The 26265-nt window shown below is 39.4% G+C and overlaps 3 protein-coding genes across 3 annotated transcripts; 2 read left to right on the top strand and 1 right to left on the bottom strand.

Moving 5' to 3' along the window:
- The first annotated feature begins 832 nt into the window (after positions 1-832).
- Positions 833-4830, top strand: LOC146694243 (extracellular calcium-sensing receptor-like). Its single transcript, XM_085478730.1, has 9 exons — positions 833-942; positions 1197-1491; positions 1663-1749; positions 1983-2252; positions 2442-2648; positions 2732-3007; positions 3387-3614; positions 3710-3833; positions 3920-4830. Exons 1-9 carry the CDS (start codon positions 833-835, stop codon positions 4828-4830), a joined length of 2508 nt encoding a protein of 835 aa, XP_085334856.1.
- A 9304-nt stretch (positions 4831-14134) lies between these two features.
- Positions 14135-18176, top strand: LOC146694244 (extracellular calcium-sensing receptor-like). The gene is made up of 9 exons (XM_085478731.1): positions 14135-14244; positions 14522-14816; positions 14985-15071; positions 15352-15621; positions 15838-16044; positions 16120-16395; positions 16733-16960; positions 17056-17179; positions 17266-18176. Exons 1-9 carry the CDS (start codon positions 14135-14137, stop codon positions 18174-18176), a joined length of 2508 nt encoding a protein of 835 aa, XP_085334857.1.
- Positions 18177-20822: 2646 nt separating this feature from the next.
- On the bottom strand, positions 20823-24928 carry LOC146694245 (extracellular calcium-sensing receptor-like). The gene is made up of 12 exons (XM_085478732.1): positions 24777-24928; positions 24362-24603; positions 24153-24244; positions 23760-23939; positions 23440-23628; positions 23114-23333; positions 22794-23035; positions 22385-22594; positions 22150-22273; positions 21832-22025; positions 21325-21606; positions 20823-21245 (listed from the first exon to the last, which is right to left on the bottom strand). The coding sequence occupies exons 1-12, from the start codon at positions 24926-24928 to the stop codon at positions 20823-20825; spliced, it is 2550 nt and encodes an 849-aa protein (XP_085334858.1).
- Positions 24929-26265: the final 1337 nt, after the last annotated feature.

The raw sequence follows: 26265 nt of genomic DNA on the forward strand, positions 1-26265 counted from the left end.
TCAGGTGGTGACTTCCAACTTGCATTGGAGTGGTTTGCAGCCAAGTGTGAAAATCAGCACCCCCAAGTCAGAGACCATAGTTCTCAGCCGGAAAAGGTGGAATGCCAACACCATCTGGGACAAATTACTACCCCAATCGAAGGGATTTAAATGTCTTAGGGTCTTGTTCACGAGTTTGGGGAAAGTGGAGCATGAGATTCACTGACGGATTTGGGAAACATGTGCAATGATACAGGCACTGTACAGTCTGAGCTAAGTTTTTAATTTACAGGTCAATTTAGATTACAACTATTCAACTGTGGCCACGAACTCTGGGTAGTGATCAAATAAGTAATTTGTTGTCCCTCTCTTTCAAATCAAATATGGACTGAAACTCTTTAATTTGATGTTGTTGTACATTCCACATTAACTTTACTGTACATGAATAATGTTATGTCATTTTTGCTATTCTTCTTTTGTGTCACTTGATATGCACACAGAAACACCTGCTACTCTGACAATTCTTCAGTGAGTTATTACTGATGACTAATTTACTCACAGAGTGTTCCCTGAGTTTGCCTGGATACAAAGCAATCTCAAATGAAAAGTATACTCCGCCTTCTTCCCTGATGGGTGGTGTGCAAGATTAAACAACACAGCAAGTCAATAAAAGGGAATGGCAAACAATAAAACCTAATGACTGATCTCAACAATTCAGAAAGCTGTCATGTGCTCATCTTTGCGAAACAATTTAGTCGTGGTTGTTTTGCTGTGTTCCTATGTTTTTTCTATTCTATCCACTCCTCAGTTTTCTTTGTCCTGTCAGCTGCAGGGACAGTTTCATCTAAATGAGATGCACAAAACTGGAGATGTGGTTCTGGGTGGACTGTTTCAAGTCCATTTCTTTTCAAGTGTTCCTGATCTGTCTTTTACCTCGCTGCCACAACAGCCTACTTGCCATGGGTAACAAGGACAGTGAAAAAGCAGGAAAAAAATAGAATAAAAAAACTGTCAAACTTATTTTATATCTGAAATAACTAAACAATGCGTCTTCTTTTTCATTTTTTTCTTAATATATGTCTTTAATTGTTATTCAGTATCCTTAATTGTTTATAATATTTCTACTTTTGCAACTTTTTCAAAAGGCACTCGTTTACTTGTAATTTAAAACCTGTGTTGTATTATATATATTAGTAATTAAAATTTTCTTGTCTTAGTGTGTATGTCCTAGGATTTAAGTCCGCACAGACCATGGCATTTGCTATTGATGAGATCAATAGAAACTCAAACCTGCTACCAAATGTGACTCTGGGATACACTCTGTATGATAACTGCCTTGAACTTGGAATTGGATTCCGTGGAGCATTATCATTAGCCAGTGGTCAAGAGGATCAAATTGTAGTAGATGATACATGTGTTGGAAATCCTCCAGTCATAGGGGTTGTGGGTGATTCGACCTCTACAAATTCTATTGCAATCTCCAACGTCTTAGGCTTGTACAGAGTACCTATGGTAAGTTTTCTGCTTGACCATGTAACAGTTTTCTTGGATTAATTTGATTTAATTAAAAATGTAAAACCATTTTATGAAAACAAAACTAATACTAATAATGCAGTCATGATGACAAAGTTAAGATATCTCTACATGGATAGCTCCTGAATATACAGTCTGTGTCTTTCACAGGTGAGTTATTATGCCACATGTTCCTGCCTGAGTGACCGTCAAAAGTATCCATCCTTCTTTAGAACGATCCCAAGTGATGCTTTCCAGGTGAAAATTTGTCATCAAAATTAAAATGGAAACGCAAAAGTATGTTTCAATATCTGTGTAAAAGAAGAACACAGACAGATATGAAAATATTAGAAATAATAATATACTTAGTTTTGAGAATTGTGCTCTATTTTGTTTCTGTATTGTGTCAAAGAATAAAGCTAAATTGCAATTATATTTAAAGTTTTTCTTTTCTTTTCAATGCACTTACACTTTAATCTGTATTCACTTAGGTACGTGCAATGATCCAGATTCTAAAGCATTTTGGCTGGACTTGGGCAGGTCTGCTCGTCACTGATGATGATTATGGACTTCATGCAGCCAGATTCTTTCAGTCTGAGCTGAGTGTGTCTGGTGAAGGTTGCCTGGCCTACACTGAGGTTTTGCCCTGGGACAAAGACACAGATGAACTCAGGAGGATTGTTGATGTGATGAAGACCTCTACAGCTCGAGTTGTCATTGTCTTTGAACATCCTAGTCGCATAATACACCTTATAGATGAGGTTTCACTTTAAAACACGTTAATGATTAGTAGTTACAGAGGTCTTCATAATTATATTGTGTAAAACACATATTACGTATCATTGTCAGTACAGAAATGAGTACAAAAATGTAATAATTCAGAAACTGTTTCAGTAAAGAAGTTGGAGGCTCAGTATTACTTCATAGATTTGGTCTAATTTAATTCACAGGTAGTAAGGCAAAATGTGACAGGTCTACAGTGGATAGCCAGCGTGGCCTTGACAGAATCTGTTGTGCTCCAAACACCTCACTTTATGCCATACCTGGGTGGTATACTTGGTATCACCATTCGTCAAGGAGAGATACCAGGGCTCAGGGATTTTCTGTTGCAAATACATCCTGATCTACATCACAACAGTAGCTACGGAAATAGCTTGGTGAGACTTGAACATTTTTACTGTGTGTCACAACAATTATATATTTTCATAATGTGTAATAAACATTTTTCAAAATATTTCAGGTGAATCAGTTTTGGGAATTTACATTTCAGTGCAGATTTGCTCCAGCTCCAGCAGGCTGGCTGGAAGGTGGAGGTGCACAATGCACTGGACAGGAAGATCTAGGAAATGTGGACAATGAGTACTTGGACATTTCCAACCTACGAACTGAGTATAATGTGTACAAAGCTGTTTATGCACTGGCATATTCCCTTGATGACATGCTGCGGTGCAAGCCAGGAAGAGGGCCTTTCAGTGGGAACAGCTGTGCCTCTTTGCAGTCACTGGAGCCATGGCAGGTGTGTTATCATTGTACACTCCACCTTTGAACACATTGTTTTTGCATGCTTTCAGAATTTCTGAAAAGGGATTTGCCATACTTGTGAGCAAAAGTAGTCATTTAAGTCATGGAGGTCATTAACTTTTATACAGGATTATTAGTAATGTGCCTTGGTTGATTGAGACTTAGATAAAAATGACTTTATATATGTAGGTACCATAGATATAATATTATATTTGATTACTGAACTGAAAAATTGCCACTGTTTGCATTGTAAAGTTACTGGAGCCATGGCAGATGTGATATCATTTTACACTCCATCTATGAATAAATCATTGGTTCTATAATTAGTTTTGGAGCAAAAAATAATTTACTTATTATACATTCCTTTTAAACAGCTTGTTTATTACATGGAAAGAGTGAACTTCACCACTCCATTTGGCGATCAAGTGTCATTTGACGAGAATGGTGATGTGGTACCAATTTATGATGTTATTAATGCGTTGTGGCTCCCTGATGGAAGCACTAAAATTCAGAAAGTGGGTGAGGTTAAAAGGACAGCTTTAAAAGGTGAAGAACTCACACTTGATGAAGGCAAAATCTTCTGGAACTTTGAATCCAAAAAGGTTAGATATGTTTTTATTTCACAACTACCTTTTATGACATTTACAGTATATAGAATTGTAGCAGGCAATAAATATTTATTTTTTATGTCCAATAGCCACCTCGATCAGTATGCAGTGAGAGTTGTCCTCCTGGTACCCACATGGTGAGAAGGAAGAGAGAGCCCGAATGCTGTTTTGACTGCATCCCCTGTTCTGAGGGAAAGATCACTAACAAGAGCAGTAGGTCTTTGTCTTTCTGTATGACATATTTGATTTAATTTCTGTGAAATATAGTATGCATTTCACCATCAACCCTTCTTTGTCAGACTCCTTGGAGTGCACCAGTTGTCCAGAGGATTTTTGGTCAAACCCACAGCGTGACCACTGTGTTCTTAGGAAAACAGAGTTTCTCTCCTATCATGACCCTTTGGGTATTTGTTTGACAGCAATCTCCTTACTGGGAACATTTATATGTGCTGTTGTTCTGGGGATCTTTATCTACCATCGCACAACACCTATAGTACGTGCCAACAATTCAGAACTTAGTTTCCAGCTATTAATGTCACTTAAGTTGTGTTTCCTGTGTTCACTTTTGTTCATTGGACGACCCAGGATGTGGACATGCCAACTCAGGCATGCAGCATTTGGGATCAGCTTTGTGCTGTGTGTCTCATGTATCCTGGTAAAAACCATGGTTGTTCTGGCTGTGTTCAAAGCCTCCAAGCCAGGAGGGGGAGCCAGTCTGAAGTGGTTTGGTGCAATGCAGCAGAGAGGAACAGTTCTGTTTCTTACATCTATTCAGGCAGCCATCTGCACTACCTGGCTTGTCTCTTCCTCTCCAACTCCACATAAAAACACCCAATACCACAATGATAAGATAGTGTATGAGTGTTCAGTTGGGTCCACTGTTGGTTTTGCAGTGTTATTGGGCTATATTGGCATACTGGCTTTCCTCAGTTTTCTAATTGCATTCCTGGTGAGGAATCTCCCTGATAGTTTTAATGAGGCCAAGCTCATCACATTCAGCATGCTGATCTTCTGTGCTGTGTGGGTGGCCTTTGTTCCTGCTTATATCAGCTCACCAGGAAATCTTGCAGATGCAGTGGAGGTGTTTGCCATTCTTGCTTCAAGTTTTGGACTCTTGATCACACTGTTTGGACCCAAATGTTACATAATCCTGTTGAGACCAGAGATGAACACAAAGAAAGCTGTTATGGGCCGTGGGATTGTGTCATAAAATTTTCAGTTCAAGTCAAAAAAAAAAATTATTTGCACTCTATTGACCGAAAATTAAATAAACAATTAAAATGAACAAATGTTAAATATTAAAGACAGTTATTTAGTCGTTTTTTTTGTTGTTGTTCTTTTAAAATGCAGTTTACATACAAAACAACCAGACTTTTCAAAGAGAAGCATTGACTTTGTTACACTGCACTGTAAAATTTACCTATTACGGAAATTAAATATAATTGAAACTCTTTTAATAAACTACGCTTTCAACTTGAATTCATTTAGCAGTTCTAATATATATTTTTGCATATTTGGTCTGTCTTGAACTGATCATGATCAAAACCATGCTGATCATTTCAAGAAAACAACTAATACTTTCACGGTTTGCGGGGCAAAAGGGCGGCAGTTCTGGTGCAGGTGAGTGTTTATTTATAATAGTGGGTCAATACGAACAGCAAGGGTGGCAAAACATGAAACTAGAAACCTAAACTGGGTAAACTAATAAGACAAACCAGAAACGAAGATGCAGGGAGGTCCGGGGAAATACATACGGAGAGACGCAGGGAGACCGAGGGGAAACAACACAGACGAACCAGCAATTACTATGACAGAAGACACAACTTAAATACACTCAGAGAACACAGGGAGATTACATACAGGTGGGAACACAGCTGGGAGTGATTAACATGACGAGACTAGGGAGGCAAAATGAAAACACTCACATAAGACACAGACCTTCACAATAAAACAGGAACTTACACATGAAAGGACACAAACTAAGAAACGCGGACTAGATACAGGAACATACGGGCACAGAACAGAGTAAACACTAACCAGAGGAAGAACAGAACCAAAATCACGAAGAGAAAACCCAAAACGCTGGGTCAAAAGGACCCAGGATCATGACAAATACAGGTTTCCATTTCAAAATGTGCTACAATCAATACTTAACTATAGTGACAATTCCAGGCTCCCAGAGACACAAGGCTCTCCAACAGTTACCTAGAAGGTCTCTCCAAACAGACTGTAAGAAGCGTGTCATCCAGAGTTTATCTCCCATTGAGAACTGGGAGTAGTGCAAGATGGCGGCTCGCACAGATGCAGCAGCTCTATGCTCTCCACTTAGGTGCTTTTCTTTTTCTTTTTTCCACATTTCTTTTTCTTTTGTTTTTCTTACTGTAAAGCCAAATTTACCTACCGCCATCTGGAATTATGCAACATTCGATGCAACAGCCAGATCCCCATTACCAGTGATTATCAGAGGATGCACAACATACTCCTGGAGATAGTGAGAAAATTCGGTGCTCTGTGGATTCTTATTGGGTCTGCCAAGAAATGCATGTGGCGGAAGGAACGCAAACAAAAGCAGGAGTGCCGGACGGGACTGCTAGCTACGATAAAGAAGCAGCCTTTCAAACTACAGCTCCCGAGCATCTTCCTGACCAACGCACGGTTGGTCATCAAAAAAATAGACGAACTGAACCTACTTCTCACAGCACAGCAACTTCTACGCAACTGTTGTGTCCTGGTTGTCACAGAGACATGGCTACGATAGGGAATCCCCGACGCCTCGATGCAGCTATCAGGTCACACAATGCACCGCAGTGACAGAAAGACTACAGCGGGGAAAAGCCAAGGAGGAGGATTGTGCATTTACACACATAACAACTGGTGCACAAACACTAAGATCATCACCACAGTCTGCTCCCCAGGCATAGAGGCAATGTCTGTCATGTGCAGACCCTTCTACTTGCCCAGAGAACTGCCTGCAGTCCTAATAACAGCAGTCCACTTACCACCAGACGCTAAAGCTAGCTCAGCCCTTGCCTACCTGCACGACACAATCTCCAAAAAGAAATGGGAATATCCAGAGGGAGTATCATTGCAGGGGATTTCAACAAAGCATGCTTAAGAACTGTGCCTAAATTTGTTCGACATGTGAAATGCCCTACGAGAGGGAATAACACCTTGGACCATGTTTACTCAAATATTAAGCAAGCCTTCAGATCTTTTCCCCTCCCCCACCTGAGTATGTCCGACCACCTCTCTCTGCTCATCGTCCTGGCATACACACCACTCAGGAAAAGAACAAAGCCCACCATCAGAACCATTAGCACCTTTTCTGAGGAAGCTCGTGCTCAATTGCAGGACTCTTTTGCCCTCACAGAGTGGAGTGTCTTTGAACATGATGGCCTAGAGACTCACACATCTGGGTTACATCACGCACTGCATGGACACTGTCACCACGGAAAAGGTCTACCCCAACCGTAAACTCTGGATGACAAGTACGGTTCAGGCATTGTTAAAGGCACGCAGCTCGCCATACAAATCTGGGGGCCAGGACATGTACAGCAGAGCAAGAGCAGACCTTAAAAAAGGCATCAGAGCAGCAAAACTGGACTTCTCAAACAAGCTATCAGATCACCTCTCTGATAACAACTCCAGAAAGGTATGAGAGGGCCTGAAACACATCACCAATTACAAGTGCAATGGGAAAAACACAGATAACATGGACATCTCATTAGCAGAGGAACTTAACCACTCCTTTGCCTGCTTCGAGAAAGCTGCAGTCACCCCCACCATGCACACCACCCTGCCCACAGCCTCCTCTGAGCACAGCCCTCACACATTTAGCCTCCAAGAACACCAGGTTCGCAATGTGTTCAGCGCAGTTAATCAAAGGAAAGCTGCTGGCCCTGACGGAATACCTGGTAGAGTGCTCAAAGCCTGCGCTGTCCAGCTGCCTCCTCAGTTCACCAGACTATTCAACCTCTCCCTGTCACATGCCACTGTCCCTGCCCTCCACTCCGCTCTCCATCACCTGGAGAATCCTGAGACATCAGTAAGGATGCTCTTCATTGACTTCAGCTCGGCCTTCAATACCATCATCCCAGACATTCTTATAGCCAAGCTGGTAAACTTGGACTCTCCCCCCCCATATGTGTATGGAACTTTCCCACAGACTGTTCACAATCAGTCATGGTTGGCAACCAGAGATCATCCACCCTGTCACTCAGCACTGGCTCACTACAGGGATGTGTGCTGAGTCCACTCCTACACACCATCTACACTAATGACTGCACCCCCATGCACCCCTGCAACATCATCTTCAGCTTCTTCCCGTGGGCTGTCAGAACTCGTAATGCAAACTAAGAATGTGAACAGACTTCTCCCATACAACCATTCTGCTATTGATCAACTATGTTGCTGCCATCCCATGTTCAGTATCTCAGTCTTTCATTGTTCTGTGCAATATTTTTGGCCCATGTGCAATATTTTTGGTCTCGGTGGAATTACCATCCCCACCCTAAATGACCTTAGCCCCTCCACCCTTATTTATTTATTTATTATATTATATTATATTATATTATATAACAGCCCTTGTATATGGCCCCACAATGTTTCTGTTTCAATGTTTCTACACATACACCATGTATATAGTTTACTCACATAAATGTATACATATATATTGCTTTTTTCCCCCTTGTTGTATATTGTTTTCTTTACTTTTGCACCTTTGTGGTCCAGCTACCCAATTTCACTGCGCAAGAAACTGCACAATGACAATAAATGCTCTAAGTCTAGGTCTAAGAATCAGAATATTTTATTAATTCCTAAGGTAATTATGTCCGATGCAATTGCTCCAAGACAATAACAGTAACAGACTAAACTATTTAAACAATACAATATGTTACAGATTTTACAAATTTAACCCTTTAAAACCAGTCAGAGCGGGCACACTCCGTTTTGCGCAACTATTTTTAAATCCCTGTAGAACTGCAACCACGTGAGCTAGCGCAATAATTTTTTTTGCATATGAAACCAGAGGAGTTGTACTTACATCTTATGTCATCAGCTTGTCCTAGGTCACAGTTTCCTTCCACATATAGCTTTGCAAAAATTGCATAAAAAGCACAGCAACAAAAACATAATATTTCAGAAACATGCTTTGCTAATCTGACCAGCTGTTCATAACACTTCCTACGTTGGAATATACGTCAGCGCGAACTATCGCATGTCCGCCATTACCTGCCCGAAACTGGAAGTGATGTCATTTTTGTGCAAAATTTAGTTTTTTACCTTCAGGGTCTTATAATCCTATACTGGTGTTTTTAAAAGTCATGTTTGACTTTATGCTTTTCTGTATAGTTTCTGGGATGCTTAGAACTCAAGTTGCACTGCTGGAAATGCACATGCTGTTTTTTTGTTTGTTTGTTTGTTTTGCAAATTTGCATTGTTGTATTTATTTTCGTTTTTCCTGCAGTATATAAAAATTGGTGTATCTCAAAAGTAAAACTGTGAAGAAACTCAAAATAAATTTCCTGTTGTTGCAAACTATTTTGTGCAACTTTTTTGTACTTACAGTTTTGAGGGATAAACCTCTTAAATTTTTCTAACTAGAAATATATGTAAAAAACAAAACAAAAACGATTTTCAATTTTTTTGTAGTTTATTGCACTTTTTTGCAATTTGTGTAGTTATTATGCACTTAATGAATACATATTATTAAAGTTTGGGCTATAATGGTTGTATTGATGTATAGCAAATGTTCCCAAAAATGGCACTACAGCATGTAAAAATATAAAGATAAGCTTTGGCAGACTTGGTTCTATGGTAGGTCTTAAAGGGTTAAGAAATAGCACTAATATATACAAATCAATCAAATATGAATATCAAGAATTTACAGAGGTGCTTATAAATAAATATCAAGAATACTGAAATGAATATTACGGAGTAGAAAAGAGCATCCACAAAAAGGGTGTAACTATTGCAGTGTTTACAGTGTATTAGATGGAGGAGTTGTACAGGGAGATGGCCATGGGCAGGAATGACTTCCTGTGTCGTTCAGTAGCTATGGTCATAGTATGTATGGTGGCTCCGTAAATGCTAAAGAGGTAAGTATTATTTCTCAGTTGCAGTGAATTAAAAGAAGAAAATAAACAGTAGAAAGAAAAAGAGCGATAACAATTTAACATAAACCAGTGACACACTCCGGGCCTGACCAACCCCGGCAGGGCTCCTTGGATGAGGGTGTAGGGATAATGACCAAAACACCCAATGAATCCAAGGTCCACCACTGACTAAGTGTCCCAATTTTTAATATGATAATTTAGATCAGATCTTTAATCCATAAACCCAACCTAAGAAGAAAAAAATGGCAGATTAGCTTGGGTAAAAGACCGACAGTTGAGGCACACAACGATGTGTGCTGCTGACAAAGTTTCTGGGTTGCTTTTCCTCATAACAGCCATCCTTCAAGATTCTCCCCATTTAAAGCAAAGCATTATCAGGAACTGTAGCATCTAGTACTCTTACTGAATCAGTAGAGAGGTCTATTAATACATGCTGATTGAGAAAAGTGACTGAAAAGTAAGTACTAAATGCATCATGGAAACCCCCCAGCAGTCTACACCTATTGCAGCATAACTAAGGGAGGATTCAGGGTCACCTGATCCAGCCTTAACTACAGTGGGGCAAAAAAGTATTTAGTCAGCCACCGATTGTGCAAGTTCCCCCACTTAAAATGATGACAGAGGTCAGTAATTTGCACCAGAGGTACACTTCAACTGTGAGAGACAGAATGTGAAAAAAAAATCCATGAATTCACATGGTAGGATTTGTAAAGAATTTATTCGTAAATTAGGATGGAAAATAAGTATTTGGTCACCTCAAACAAGGAAAATCTCTTGCTCTCACAGACCTGTAACGTCTTCTGTAAGAAGCTTTTCTGTCCCCCACTCGTTACCTGTATGAATGGCACCTGTTTGAACTCATCATCTGTATAAAAGACACCTGTCCACAGCCTCAAACAGTCAGACTCCAAACTCCGCCATGGCCAAGACCAAAGAGCTTTCGAAGGACACCAGGAAAAGTATTGTAGACCTGCACCAGACTGGGAAGAGTGAATCTACAATAGGCAAGCAGCTTGGTGTGAAAAAATCAACTGTGGGAGCAATCATCAGAAAATGGAAGACATACAAGACCACTGATAATCTCCCTCGATCTGGGGCTCCACGCAAGATCTCATCCCGTGGGGTCAAAATGATCATGAGAACGGTGAGCAAAGATCTCAGAACCACACGGGGGGACCTGGTGAATGACCTGCAGAGAGCTGGGACCAAAGTAACAAAGGTCACCATCAGTAACACACTACAACGGCAGGGAATCAAATCCCGCAGTGCCAGACGTGTTCCGCTGCTGAAGCCAGTGCATGTCCAGGCCCGTCTGAAGTTTGCCAGAGAGCACATGGATGATACAGCAGAGGATTGGGAGAATGTCATGTGGTCAGATGAAACCAAAGTAGAACTTTTTGGTATAAACTCAACTCGTCGTGTTTGGAGGAGGAAGAATACTGAGTTGCATCCCAAGAACACCATACCTGCTGTGAAGCATGGGGGTGGAAACATCATGCTATGGGGCTGTTTTTCTGCCAAGGGGACAGGACGACTGATCCGTGTTAAGGAGAGAATGAATGGGGCCATGTATCGTGAGATTTTGAGCCAAAACCTCCTTCCATCAGTGAGAACTTTGAAGATGAAACGAGGCTGGGTCTTCCAACATGACAATGATCGAAAACACACCGCCCGGGCAACAAAGGAGTGGCTCCGTAAGAAGCATTTGAAAGTCCTGGAGTGGCCTAGAAGATCTGCATGGAGGAATGGGCCAAAATACCAGCTACTGTGTGTGCAAACCTGGTAAAGACCTATAGTAAACGTTTGACCTCTGTTATTGCCAACAAAGGTTATGTTACAAAGTATTGAGTTGTATTTTTGTTATTGACCAAATACTTATTTTCCACCCTGATTTACGAATAAATTCTTTACAAATCCTACCATGCGGATTCATGGATTTTTTTTTCACATTCTGTCTCTCACAGTTGAAGTGTACCTCTGGTGCAAATTACTGACCTCTGTCATCATTTTAGGTGGGGCAACTTGCACAATCGGTGGCTGACTAAATACATTTTTGCCCCACTGTATATGATTTTTTTAAAAAAGGTAAGTTTTAAGCCTAATCTTAAAAGTAGAGATAGTGTCTATCTCCCAAATCCAAACTGGAAGCTGGTTCCACAGAAGAGGGGCCTGAAAACTGAAGGCTCTGCCTCCCATTCTATTTTTAAATACTCTAGGAACAACAAGTAAGCCTCCAGTGCGAGCGCAAAGTGCCCTAATGGAGTGATTCGGTACTATAAGGTCATTAAGATAAAATGCGGCCTGATAATTTAGGACCTTGTATGTGTATCCTGAGTCTCCTGACGGTTTGCCAGAATCTCTTTGAGGCAGTCCAAAAGTCTTTTTCCATAGCCTCTCCGAACTACTCCCACACCCAGCCAGACTGCATGGACTAAGGCCCGACCACCAGACGCTCACCCTAGGGCACCCTCCCCGGGCTGCACCCGGTAACCCTATCTCGAGTAGGGTGAACAGTCCCCTCGATGGTCTTCTCATAGTCGTCTTCTGGATCGCTCTTTGTCTGGTCCCTCACCCAGGACCAATTTGCCATGGCAGACACTACCAGGGGGCAAAAAGCCCCCAGACAACAATCTTGCTAGAACTAATCCAACACAAGTCCAGTTGAAGCACATAGTAAGCTGAGCAACAGCAGATGCTTTGTAAATATAATCAGGGAGTATTCTGAAAAAATTTGGATGCTCAAGCCTGACACTCAGACAAAAACAGCTGGATAGAGTGTGGATTTCTTCTTGATTATATTTTGATTAGATCCCTTATTTGATTAAAGAAGGAATAACTATCACCAAAAGCACATGCATTAAACTCTGTGACAGGACTATCTTACATTACCACAAAGGCTGGATTTTAGGCCTTTTTCTTCACATTTGAATGGAGCTGAGCTGAGGGATCATGACACTGTGAAGGACACTGCAGGGTTTATCTCTTAGTTGAACCTCTGATTCAGGAGGAACAATGAGGTTTTCATCCAGGCTGTGAAACTGGACAAGCTCTTTATCCTCTCAAGGATGTTTGAGAAAGTGAGCAAGTGTGGACATAATATCTTGGTCTGTCCAGGCTCGTGGATGTTCTCCACTATGATGGCCTCAAGATTTCATCTTTACTTTAAATATCTTAGGGTCTTGTTCACGAGTTTGGGGAAAGTGGAGCATGAGATTCACTGATGGATTTGGGAAACATGTGCAATGATACAGGCACTGTACAGTCTGAGCTAAGTTTTTAATTTACAGGTCAATTTAGATTACAACTATTCAACTGTGGCCACGAACTCTGGTAGTGATCAAATAAGTAATTTGTTGTCCCCTCAACAGTTTTGTTCACAAGTTTGGGGAAAGTGGAGCCTGAGATTTATTCACAGATTTGGGGAAAATGAACAGACACTGTACCAGTCTGTTGCGGTAAAGAAAGAGCTGAGCAAGTTTTTAATTTACAGGTCATTTTACATTACATCCCTTACCTATGGCCATGAACTCTGGGTAGTGATCAAATAAGGGTTGTGGATATAAGCTGTGGAAATGAGTTTCCTTCAAAGGGTGCCTGGGTCTCCCTTAGAGATAGGGTAAATAGCTTGGTCATCGGGACTCAGATGGTGGGCTTTCACTTCGAATACAGAAGATCTGCTTGTCCCGTGTTTTGCATTCATGCATTAGCCCTGAAAAAAATCACTGTCTAGTTTCTCATTTGGGCCGTCCCCTTGGGCTGTTCTTCAATTATACTCAGGACAATCTTCCCCATCCACTAAGTTTTCTAGTTTCCTTTTGCCCTATGCAGCTTTATGTCCCGTCCCGCCCATGCGGATTTGTTTTTGTTATGTTTTTTATCGTCCCCTCAAAAATTTTGTTTTCTCTTTCAACTCAAATATGGACTGAAGTTTTTAATATGATGTTGTTGAGACATTACACATGAACTTTGATGTACATGAATTATGATGTTATTTTTGCTATTTGTCTTTTATGTCACTTGATATGCACACGGAAACAACTACTGAATACTGAACAACTACTCTGACAATTCTTCAGTGAGTTATTACTGATGACTAATTTACTCACAGTGTTCCCTGAGTTTGCCTGGATACAAAGCAATCTCAAATGAAAAGTATACACCTCCTTCTTCCCTGATGGGTGGTGTGCAAGATTAAACAACACAGCAAGTCAATAAAAGGGAATGGCAAACAATAAAACCTAATGACTGGTCTCAAATATTCAGAAAGCTGTCATGTGCTTATCTTTGCAAAACAATTTAGTCGTGGTTGTTTTGCTGTATTCCTGTGTTTCTTCTCCTCTACCCACTCCTCAGTTTTCTTTGTCCTGTCAGCTGCAGGGACAGTTTCATCTAAATGAGATGCACAAAACTGGAGATGTGGTTCTGGGTGGACTGTTTCAAGTCCATTTCTTTTCAAGTGTTCCTGATCTGTCTTTTACCTCGCAGCCACAACAGCCTACTTGCCATGGGTAACTATGACAGGGAAACAGAATGAAAAAAACAGAAAAAGAAAACCACCAAACCTAATCCTAATATGAATATGTATTTTATATCTGAAATAACTAGACAAAACATCTTCTCTTTTAAAATTTATTTTCATTAATATATGTCTTTAATTGTTATTCACTTTCCTTGATTGTTTATAATATTATTCCTTTTGCAACATTTTCACTGTGCTCATTTTCCTATATTTTAAAAATCTGTATTGTATTATACTTTTTAGTAATTAAACTTTTCTCGTCTTAGTGTGTATGTTCTAGGATTTAAGCTCGCACAAACCATGGCATTTGCTATTGATGAGATCAACAGAAACTCAAACCTGCTACCAAATGTGACTCTGGGATACACTCTGTATGATAACTGCTTTGAACTTGGAATTGGATTCCGTGGAGCATTATCATTAGCCAGTGGTCAAGAGGATCAAATTGTAGTAGATGATACATGTGTTGGAAATCCTCCAGTTGTAGGGATTGTGGGTGATCCGTCCTCTACAATTTCTATTGCCATCTCCAACGTCTTAGGTTTGTACAGAGTACCTATGGTAAGTTTTCTGCTTGACCATGTAACAGTTTTCTTGGATTGCGTTGATTTCATTGAAAATGTAAAACCATTTTATGAAATAAAAAATAATGCAGTCATGATGACAAAATTAAGATATCTCTACATGGATAGCTCCACAATATACATATGCAGTCTATATCTTTCACAGGTGAGTTATTATGCCACATGTTCCTGCCTGAGTGACCGTCAAAAGTATCCATCCTTCTTTAGAACGATCCCAAGTGATACTTTCCAGGTGAACATTTGTCATCAAAATTAAAATGGAAAAACAAAAGTCTGTTTCAATATCTGTGTAAAAGAAGAACACAGACAGATATGAAAATATTAGAAATAATAATAATAATTAGTTTTGAGAATTATGCTCTATTTCTTTTCTCTATTGTCTCAGAGAATAAAGCTAAATTGCAATTGTATTTAAATGCTGTTCTGTGGACACTGACAGACAGATTATGCACAGAAATTTTGTTTTGTTTCTTCTTTTCAATACACTTACACTTTAATCTATATTCACTTAGGTACGTGCAATGATCCAGATTCTAAAGCATTTTGGCTGGACTTGGGCAGGTCTGCTTGTCAGTAATAATGATTATGGACTTCATGCAGCCAGATCCTTTCAGTCTGAGCTGAGTGTGTCTGGTGAAGGTTGCCTGGCCTACACTGAGGTTTTACCCTGGGACAAAGACACAGATGAACTCCGGAGGATTGTTGATGTGATGAAAACCTCTACAGCTCGAGTTGTCATTGTCTTTGAAGATCCTAGTCGCATGATGCACCTTATGGATGAGGTTTCGCTTTAAAACACTTTAATAGTTACTAGTTACAGAGGTCTTCATAATTATAGTTCATAATTGTGTAAAACACATATTACGCATCATTGTGAGTACAGAAATGAATACAGAAAAATAATCATTCAGAATTAATTTTAAAGATCAAAAACTGTTTCAGTAAAGAAGTTGGAGGCTCAGTATTACTTCATAGATTTGGTCTAATTTAATACACAGGTAGTAAGGCAAAATGTGACAGGTCTACAGTGGATAGCCAGCGAAGCCTGGACAGAATCTGCTGTGCTCCAAACACCTCACTTTATGCCATACCTGGGTGGCACACTGGGTATCACCATTCGCCGAGGAGAAATACCAGGGCTCAGGGAATTCCTGTTGCAAATACATCCTGATCTACATCACAACACTAGCTACGGAATTAGCTTGGTGAGACTTGGACACTTTTACTCTGTGTGTGTATATTTTCATAATGTGTAATAAACATTTTTCAAAATATTTCAGGTGAATCAGTTTTGGGAATTTACATTTCAGTGCAGATTTGCTCCAGCTCCAGCAGGCTGGCTGGAAGGTGGAGGTGCACTATGCACTGGACAGGAAGATCTAGGAAATGTGGACAATGAGTACTTGGACATTTCCAACCTGCGGCCTGAGTATAATGTGTACAAAGCTGTTTATGCACTGGCATATTCCCTTGATGATATGCTGCGGTGCAAGCCAGGAAGAGGGCCTTTCAGTGGGAACAGCTGTGCCTCTTTGCAGTCACTGGAGCCTTGGCAGGTGTGTTATCATTTTACACTCCACCTTTGGATAAATTGTTTTTGCATGCTTTCAGAATTTCATTAACTTCAGGTCATTAACTTTTATACAGGATTATTAGTAATGTGCCTTGGTTGATTGAGACTTAGATATAAATGACTTTATATATGTAGGTACCATAGATATAATATTATATTTGATTACTGAACTGAAAAATTGCCACTGTTTGCACTGTAAAGTTACTGGAGCCATGGCAGATGTGATATCATTTTACACTCCATCTATGAATAAATCATTCGTTCTATAATTAGTTTTGGAGCAAAAAATAATTTACTTATTATACATTCCTTTTAAACAGCTTGTTTATTACATGGAAAGAGTGAACTTCACCACTCCATTTGGCGATCAAGTGTCATTTGACGAGAATGGTGATGTGGTACCAATTTATGATGTTACTAATGTGTTGTGGCTCCCTGATGGAAGCACTAAAATTCAGAAAGTGGGTGAGGTTAAAAGGACAGCTTTAAAAGGTGAAGAACTCACACTTGATGAAGGCAAAATCTTCTGGAACTTTGAATCCAAACAGGTTAGATATGTTTTTATTTCACAAGTACCTTTTATGACATTTACAGTATATAGAATTGTAGCAGGCAATAAATATTTATTTTTTATGTCCAATAGCCACCTCGATCAGTATGCAGTGAGAGTTGTCCTCCTGGTACCCACATGGTGAGAAGGAAGAGAGAGCCTGAATGCTGTTTTGACTGCATCCCTTGTTCTGAGGGAAAGATCACTAACAAGAGCAGTAGGTCTTTGTCTTTCTGTATGACATATTTGATTTAATTTCTGTGAAATATAGTATGCATTTCAACATCAACACTTCTTTGTCAGACTCCTTGGGGTGCACCAGTTGTCCAGAGGATTTTTGGTCAAACCCACAGCGTGACCACTGTGTTCTTAGGAAAACAGAGTTTCTCTCTTATCATGACCCTTTGGGTATTTGTTTGACAGCAATCTCCTTACTGGGAACATTTATATGTGCTGTTGTTCTGGGGATCTTTATCTGCCATCGCAGAACACCTATAGTACGTGCCAACAATTCAGAACTTAGTTTCCAGCTATTAATGTCACTTAAGTTGTGTTTCCTGTGTTCACTTTTGTTCATCGGACGACCCAGGATGTGGACATGCCAAATGAGGCAAGCAGCATTTGGGATCAGCTTTGTGCTGTGTGTCTCATGCATCCTGGTAAAAACCATGGTTGTTCTGGCTGTGTTCAAAGCCTCCAAGCCAGGAGGGGGAGCCAGTCTGAAGTGGTTTGGTGCAATGCAGCAGAGAGGAACAGTTCTATTTCTGACATCTATTCAGGCAGCCATCTGCACTACCTGGCTTGTCTCTTCCTCTCCAACTCCACATAAAAACACCCAATACCACAATGACAAGATAGTGTATGAGTGTTCAGTTGGGTCCACTGTTGGTTTTGCAGTGTTATTGGGCTATATTGGCATGCTGGCTTTCCTCAGTTTTCTAATTGCATTCCTGGTGAGGAATCTCCCTGATAGTTTTAATGAGGCCAAGCTCATCACATTCAGCATGCTGATCTTCTGTGCTGTGTGGGTGGCCTTTGTTCCTGCTTATGTCAGCTCACCAGGAAATCTTGCAGATGCAGTGGAGGTGTTTGCCATCCTGGCTTCAGGTTTTGGACTTTTGATCACACTGTTTGGACCCAAATGTTACATAATCCTGTTGAGACCAGAGTTGAACACAAAGAAAGCTGTTATGGGTCGTGGCGTTGAGTCATAAAATGTTTTCATTTATGTTAAAAACATCTTCATTTTCTGTGCAGTAAATCAGAAAATAAAATATATTAATAAAAATAATAAATGTAAATATTAAAACCTCTTGAGAAATCTAAATAATAGTTATTTACTCTTTTTCCTCTTTTCTTTCTTTTAAATAAATCTTTTCAAATATAACTGACTGACTGTGTTACACTTCATTGTCAAAATGTATCTATTATGTAAGTTAAATGTAATTATAATTCTTTTACTAAACTAAGCTTTTTATTTTGTGCTTCAGCCATTTTTGTGGTATATGATGTAAAACACAGTAACACATGAAGCATTGTGCAATACTGATGGGATTTCCGGCTCTTTTTAGAGAACCGGCTCTTTCGGTTCAGCTCACTAAAATGAGCCGACTCTTTCGGCTCCGAACCGGCTCTTCAGGTTGTTTTGTTGCTTTAATTAATTTGTTATTAACAATAATATAAAATTATGCACAAAAGGAATTACTAATGTAAAAAAAAATGGTTTTATCTATAAATGTTTATATATAAATATATGCGGTGGCCCCTACAGACAAAACACGTACAAACTCTTCCAAAACAGAGCTACCTAGATCACTTAAATTACACAATTGAAAGCATGAAAGCATATGTGTATTGTTTGTGTATTTATACACAAGAATTCATATATAGTCAAATAAAAAAAAAATAAAAAAAATGTTCATTTACCTGTTATTACCACACACCAAATATGGTCGTTGGTACTTGCTGGCTTGTGTAGCCACTAGGTAACAAAAGTTCAACACTGCCCCTAGCATCCTGGAGCACTTCTGTTGTCTTTTGTACATGTTTTGAGTTTTTACGTGCTTCTGAGATTTTACGTGTTTTGGAGTTTGTACGTGCTTCGGGGTTTGTACGTGTTTTTACGTGTTTTGGAGTTTTTGCGTGTTTTGGAGTTTGTACATGCTTCAGGGTTTGTACGTGATTAGAAGTTTGTATGTGCTTTGTCTGTAGGGGCCACCGTAAGTATACTTTTATTTATTCACTCCACATAAAATGTAATAAATAAATCATATAATACAAAAACCAACTATTCACATTTCAACTTTTAACTATTTGAATTTTCAGCTTTTTCCTTTTACAAATTTTAAGTGACACAACACAAAACACTGCAAACCACAATACAATTAAATATAAATTATAATATGAAAACAAAAAGAAGATGCATATTCTGTCATATGGACCTGTATGAATAAACTTTCTGAATCCTTTATCATCTGCAACTGGAAATAGTTGTGGATGATTGTACCTTTCTAATGTGACGTTGTTGTCCCTGGCTCTCTTTCTCTCTCTCCCTCCCGCTCTGTATGGCGTTATTTTTGTGCCACTATCCGGTTGTTCAGTCTGACGTCACTAGCCGTGTCTGGGTCTAAACTCCGCTGCAGGTCCATATATCAAACGATCACTATGGCATTACTGAGAGTTGAAAAACTGTCTAAAGTCTTTCATCTTTAATAAAATGATCAGCGTTCTGCTCTACCAGGTGTAACAATTGAGTTTAACATCCAGGCATCCATGAAAACGGAATTTATGACATTTAACGGAGTTAGAAGTTAGCAGGGAGTTAGCTCGCTAGCTTCTATCTAAATACAATATAGCATGTCCTGACTGCGGGGTTTTGGAAACAAATTAAAACGTACAGCTCTGTTATCACTTCCAGCATAAATGAAGACAGAAAACTAAACAGCAGTGACGTTTGTAGGGTTACTGAAGTTGGGCTAGCTGGTATATAATGATGTGCTACGTGACCGCTAGCGACACAGCTATGTTAGCTTAATATAAACAAGCTAACCTTTTTTCCACTCGATAAAAGTTACCGTGAGTGTTCTCGGTGGTCAGGAACAAATGTAATCGCATGGCAGGATGCTGTAAAAGGACCAAACTTCAGCCAGGAGAACAACTGAGATAATCCATCCACAATACGAGGTTAGTCATTCATATACTGCTGCATGGGCTGGGCTGTAGCTACATCCTAAGGTTTTAAAAACTGAGCTTAAATAAATGATTAGCGGTAATAAAAGACGAGGGAGGTCAACAGTGATCACTGACTGTTTTAGGAGCTTTTTGAGATCAAATAGAAGAAAATACATAACATTAAACATGTTAACAACACAAAAGCCATATTAAACGCAGACTACTTTAGACCCGGAAGTAGGATTCGTCGCGTCATCACTGAACAACCGGATTCTGAGCAAACCTAAAAAAAAATTGAGCTCTGTTATTGTGCTACTGAGTGCCGCCTACTACCGCCCCTCCCCCCTCTTCCCAGCGTAAAGCACAAGGCTCGCATGCTGAGTGAAGCGAAAAAAAGTGCGAGAGAGAGAGGGTGAGAGAAAGAAAAAAAAAACCCCACATTGACACGATAAGTTAATATGGTGTTTTGTTTTCATCGAAGGTTTGTCTATAAAACTACAGTCGTATTGTATATACATTTGCAATAATATATTAAAACTTTGCATGATCATTCTTAATTCTGGATAAAGTGAATCAAGGTTTTTCTATTAATTTAACAACAAACAAAGATAAATACATAAAGATGAAGTGCTGATATAGATAAATAGATAAATAATAATTATTTGTCATATTTTGTTAATTTACTTTTGCTACCTGGCCATCATATATTTCTTGGTGTTTCTCTCAGGCCTCAAAAGAATGATGAAACACTTCGGAGCAAAAATACAGAAAAGTAAACCATAGCTAGAAGCCAGGATGGCAAAAACTTCCACAGCAACAGTGTATTTACCAGGAGAGCTAAGGTAAGCAGGCACAAAAGCCACCCAAACAGCACAGAAAATCAGCATACTGAAAGTGATAAGTTTGGCCTCATTGAAATTATCAGGAAGTTTCCTAGCAAAAAAGGCTAATATGAGACTGGTGCAGGCCAGCAGGCCAATGTAGCCCAAAATCAGACAAAATCCCACCACAGAAACCATGGCACACTCCAGAGTGACCTTTGAACCTTGAAAACCCAGATCTTGTCGAGGCACGGGGGGGATGAGGGATAGCCATATGGTACAGATGATAATCTATATGAAAAATAAAATGTTTTTAGACAGATGTAAAAATACAAAGACTTAAAAATTCAAAACAGAACATCTGTATGACCTGTATGCATGTAAGAAGACAGATACTTCCTCTCTGTTGGCCTGGACCAAACCATTTCATCAAGGCTTCAGCACCAGGCCGAGCTGAGCGAAATGCTGCCAGAACCACAATGGTCTTGACTTTCAGGCAGGACACACAAAGCACAAAGCTGATCCCAAAAGCTGCCTGCTGGAACCGACAAGACCAGACTGATGGACGACCAATGAACACGAGTGAGCACAGGAAGCAGAGCTTGATTGACACAAGAAGCAGGAAACTCAGCTCTGAATTGTTAGCCCTCACCTAAAATTAAGAAAGTGCAGCTTTATAAAAGTAGTGACACAGATAATATCAGCCACATGTGGAATAATTACGTTGTTTTAATATTTTGTCAATTATTTAATCTTGAAGAAAAAACTGACATGAGATGTCAAATAAAACCTAACAACAAAAAAACTGCACTTGCCAACTGCACACGATGTTTTCTTTAAAATGTACATTATAATGTTGTGAACATTTCTTTCTCACCACAGGTGTGTGACGGTAGTGAAGGAAAACCACAAAGACAACTGTTGTCACAGTGACACCGGTCACAGCTGCTGTAGTAAGAGTAATTCCCAAAGTCTCATTAAAGGCAAGAAAGTCAAGCTGGCGAGGGATGCAGGCAGTACGTTTAGCATTAGACCAGAGCTCTAGGGGACAACGCTCACAGTCAAGGGAACCTAACAGTAAAAAGAGTGGAGAAGGAAAGAAGAGGAGAAAGGAAAATCAAACAAGAACAGCAGAAGTACATGACTTTAAATCAAATGGATTTACAAGGAGGGGTTTAGATTGCAATTCCATCACCAGTTTTATTGCTTATCTCTCCTGCAGCACATGGAATACAGTCAAAGCAGCAGAGAGGTTTTCCTTTCCTGCTGACCTTTCTGGTCCCTGGGGGGCAGATCTCACTGCACACCGAAATAGGCACCTAAATAATAAGCCAACACTTATTTTTAAGCACAATATGTGTATTCCAGTTAAGAGCAAGAAATGCACAAATTTACAAATGTACAGTTTACATTATTTTCATGTAAAATACCCGATTGGATCCTGTGATCCACTGAATAGCTGATTCATTAAGATGGAGATCAAACCCATCCACTTGACCAATCAAAGCAGTTTTTAGTGTCCCATCAGGCATTTTCTGCCAGTTAACAAGGTCATACTTTGCTGGAATATCGGCTCCTTGAAAGTAAAATGTTTCATCTTGTGGTGTGGTGAAGTTCACTTCTTGCAAGTGCTGCAAAAGCTGTAAAATTATAACAATCGTGAAACTAGAGTTATTAGAGTTCAATGATAAGTGCAATACTGAAACATATGGAAATGTTGTAATTACAGCATTGTGGGTACTCATGGGTCGGACCAAAACCCTGTTCAGTGTCTAAAGAATGCAACATGGATTTTTATTACATTTTTTAGGGAAAGGATGATATTCATGATTACTTTACCTCTGTGGCCTTGATTTGTTTTGGAGAGGAGCAGGTGGAGATGTTGTTTTCAGAAGAGCTGTCTTTAATGGGGCAGAGAAGGCTGTGGAGGGCATGAGCTGCAGCATAAACAGCAAGGTAGACATTATATGTCACCCTTAGCTGGGATGCATCTGTAAAGAGATTCTGTACTTTTTTCAGAGACTCCGACCCATTGCAATGTGATAGTGAAGCTTTCTGATCAGACATAACAGGAGGATTTGAAGTTAAAATATTTGATTTATGGTTAGACTTCAGTGTGGAGATAGGAGAACTGAGCATTGAGGAGGAAGATAAATGAAGACTACACCCAAACTCCACTTCCCAGAATTCTCTTAAGAACTCATCATCTGGATGGTGAATTGGGTGTAAACGTCGGAGATAACTTTCAAATCCAGGTATAGCTGAACTTCTAGTAGCAACACCAAGAACACCGTTTGCCACTTTGCTTGTAACTGAATTTTGGACCAGATCCCCACTAGTGCTCCAAGCCTCACTGGCCAAAAACTGTCTATCAGTCACCTAATAAGCAAAAGAAAAATTATTTTAAAGTTTATTTTGTTTTTAAATATAATCTCGAACTTTTTTTCAGCATGCATTATATGCGATAGGCATTACAGCTTCTCACATTCAGTTTCACAAGTTGCAGGAACAATTCCCTCACATCTGTATACCAGGTGAAGATCAAAATCACCCTTGCAGTTGAGGCTTGAATTGTGAGGGCTGCTCGTCTGGCATCACTAATGATATTTTCCCTTTGGAGAGTCTCTACAAATGCCAGGCAGACACCTGCTCCCTGAATCTCCTCCTGAAATACCTGACATATACAGGTGAAAGAAGCCTATTACATTATCACACTGTAAATGTAGTTATATAATGCACTTATTACTGTATATTTTAGAGATATAGCTGAGTAGTCTAAATGACTGAAATAAAAGATGCAAATACCTTTACTGCCATGTAGCCATAGTTATTGTTTGCTACAACTGCTCCAACCCAAGTCCAGTTGAAGCGTATAACAACCTGGGCAACAGCACGTGCTTGGTAAATATCACTGGGGATTGTTCTGAAGAAATTTGGATACTGGAGCCTGTCACTGAGACAAGGACAGGTGGATAGATAGCTGATCTGAAAGACACACACACACACAAACACAAAAACCTGCATCTTATAAAGGTTTTGTTTCTGTTTAAAAAAATCAGTTTCTCCACTGTCATAAAAAAGCATGAATATTTCTTTGAGTAAAAGATATAAATTCAACCAAAAGATGGCTCCACTTATCTAAAAACAAACAAAAAAGCTCATATACAGTTTTTATGGTGCATTCAAAACAAAACTCACAAAAGGTATGGAGAGTGGCCCCAGCACTGTGGAGAGTATCTGGCTTGTTATGGATGAAGCACCACCAATAATCATGGGGACAGATTGACCACCTGAAAACAGAAATGATTGATTTAATTAAACAACATCTTGTAGCAGGAGTAGAAAAAGTAGAAAGCAAAATTGCTGACAGATTTTTTTGTATGTTTTCTGATCAATGAATGAGTTACCCCTCCTGTCTTTAATTTCTTCTCCATGCCCACTAGAATAATCTGGAGGGTTTGTAGAGTTGCAGCTGGTGTTGTCTCCACCAACAAGTGACAGTCCTGACTGGAGAGCCCATGGTGGGCGCCCACAGCTGTCAAAAATATGATAGCCCAGCTTGATTCCTGGTAGGAGCATTGTACTATGATTAATTTCCTCCAGTGCAAACACCATAGCATATATGTACTGCAGTGGAACATATTCTAAACTGAGAGAGGGGAGATAAAATGATAAAATATAAATTAGTGAATTTTGTTTGAATAATTTTTGTAAAACTGCAAGTACAAATCAACCAGCAAGACACAGTAATTACTCCTATGTTATATCTATATATGCTCTCATTCTACAGTAATCAAAATATTCTCTGTAACTGAGTTTTACCCAGTACATGGATTGTAGTGTGGCAGCTGAGTGAAGTCATGGTCTATAGCTGGAGGCTGATAATGAAGAGGAAAAAGACCACCAATAATTACATCTCCATCTTGAAACAGACCCTGGCTACTTGGTGTACCCCAACGAGAACATGTCAACATCTGATCACACAGAAGTCCATCCCGGATTCCCAGTTCTCTTCCCACAAGCCACACAAGCAGCAAAGATTGGGATGACCTGGACCACACAATGAAGAGCCAGGAAAACCAAGACATAGATGCAGCTGTTCTACACATTTAGAAATGTACAGTACATTCAATTTGGTTTATTCGCATGAGTTCAATCAGTGTCCATAAACAGTTCCTAGAATGAAAATATCAGATTACACTAAAACCCCAAATATAACAAACTGTACAATTTAAAAATGTGTATTTTCATACACCAGCTATAACATCAGTTGGCTGCTGACATCCATCCTCCTCCTTGGAGTAGATGAACTGCAGATGAGGGCACTTTATATAGAGGCAGGGCCTTTTGGTGAGCAGGTGAACATGACGACACATATACTCCCAAATCAGTCCTCTCAAGACGTGACATGACAGTACGAGTGATCATTATGCCTTGCAGATAGAAGATGTGGAGTTAGGATGTGTATGTAGGTGTGCCTCATATAGTATTTGGTCATCTTTTAAAATTATCTCTTTATTACTTCTGTAGTGGTCATGTATTATTTTCATATTTGGACTGAAAAGCTTCCCCTGAAATACTATAGTTCCCAATTACTTTAATAGAGGTATCAAGAGATAAAATATATGAGTACAAATGCACATTTCATGCAAAATAATCAAACGCTTAAGGATGTTTAAGTCATTAAGAGTCACAACTTTATTCCATAAATATATAAGAATGTTAATTTAACTTTATGGCTTTGAAAAACTGTTCCAGCTAAAACCCTTACATTGTGAATGTAGAGGTCCAACCACCTTTAACAACCTCATTTAACTTAGTATGCTCCTTTATCATTTATTGTAATCTGTGATCAACGCAAAGTTATGTGGATATTTACCAACCTTACTGATTGCCACATATTGGTTAAATGATGACAAATCAGGGACAAGACTAGTGAATTGACAAAATATTAGCCAAGGTGAAGATCAATTTAACTTTGAATTACAAATAATGCAGATAATGGATACAAAAAGGCTGTTCATTCTGTATTTTGTTTTTTTATTTTTGTTATTTATGTATTTGTTCTTTACAAAATGGAGATATCCATAACATTGATAGCTAGAGGACTTTTGATACACTTTTTTGTACACACACTAACATTGTCATGGTCCTGGGTTATCTGACCCAGCGTTTTGTGTTTTCTATTATTGTTTATTGTGGTTTCTAGCTCGTTCGGTTCGGTTCTTCCTCAGTTTAGTGTTAGTCATCCCTGCCTGTGTGTTCCCTCTGTATAAAGTCTGTGTTTCTTTGTATGTGTGAGTTCCTGTTT

The sequence above is a fragment of the Copadichromis virginalis genome, linkage group LG14 (genome assembly GCF_057382275.1).
Source record: "Copadichromis virginalis isolate Kocher_CV1m ecotype Utaka linkage group LG14, C_Virginalis_male_GT1.1, whole genome shotgun sequence".
NCBI lineage: Eukaryota > Metazoa > Chordata > Actinopteri > Cichliformes > Cichlidae > Copadichromis > Copadichromis virginalis.

Bases quoted from the DNA above. Each gene is read 5' to 3' on its own strand.
- LOC146694243 (XM_085478730.1), top strand. From the start codon at position 833: ATGCACAAAACTGGAGATGTGGTTCTGGGTGGACTGTTTCAAGTCCAT. The intron at 3,008-3,386 runs GTGTGTTATCAT...CCTTTTAAACAG, and splicing joins AGTCACTGGAGCCATGGCAG to CTTGTTTATTACATGGAAAG. The intron at 3,615-3,709 runs GTTAGATATGTT...TATGTCCAATAG, and splicing joins GGAACTTTGAATCCAAAAAG to CCACCTCGATCAGTATGCAG.
- LOC146694244 (XM_085478731.1), top strand. From the start codon at position 14,135: ATGCACAAAACTGGAGATGTGGTTCTGGGTGGACTGTTTCAAGTCCAT. The intron at 16,045-16,119 runs GTGAGACTTGGA...AAAATATTTCAG, and splicing joins CTAGCTACGGAATTAGCTTG to GTGAATCAGTTTTGGGAATT. The intron at 16,961-17,055 runs GTTAGATATGTT...TATGTCCAATAG, and splicing joins GGAACTTTGAATCCAAACAG to CCACCTCGATCAGTATGCAG.
- LOC146694245 (XM_085478732.1), bottom strand. From the start codon at position 24,928: ATGTTGACATGTTCTCGTTGGGGTACACCAAGTAGCCAGGGTCTGTTT. The intron at 24,245-24,361 runs GTAACTCATTCA...TTCTGTTTTCAG, and splicing joins AGAAATTAAAGACAGGAGGG to GTGGTCAATCTGTCCCCATG. The intron at 21,246-21,324 runs GTCATACAGATG...TTTTTCATATAG, and splicing joins GTCTTCTTACATGCATACAG to ATTATCATCTGTACCATATG.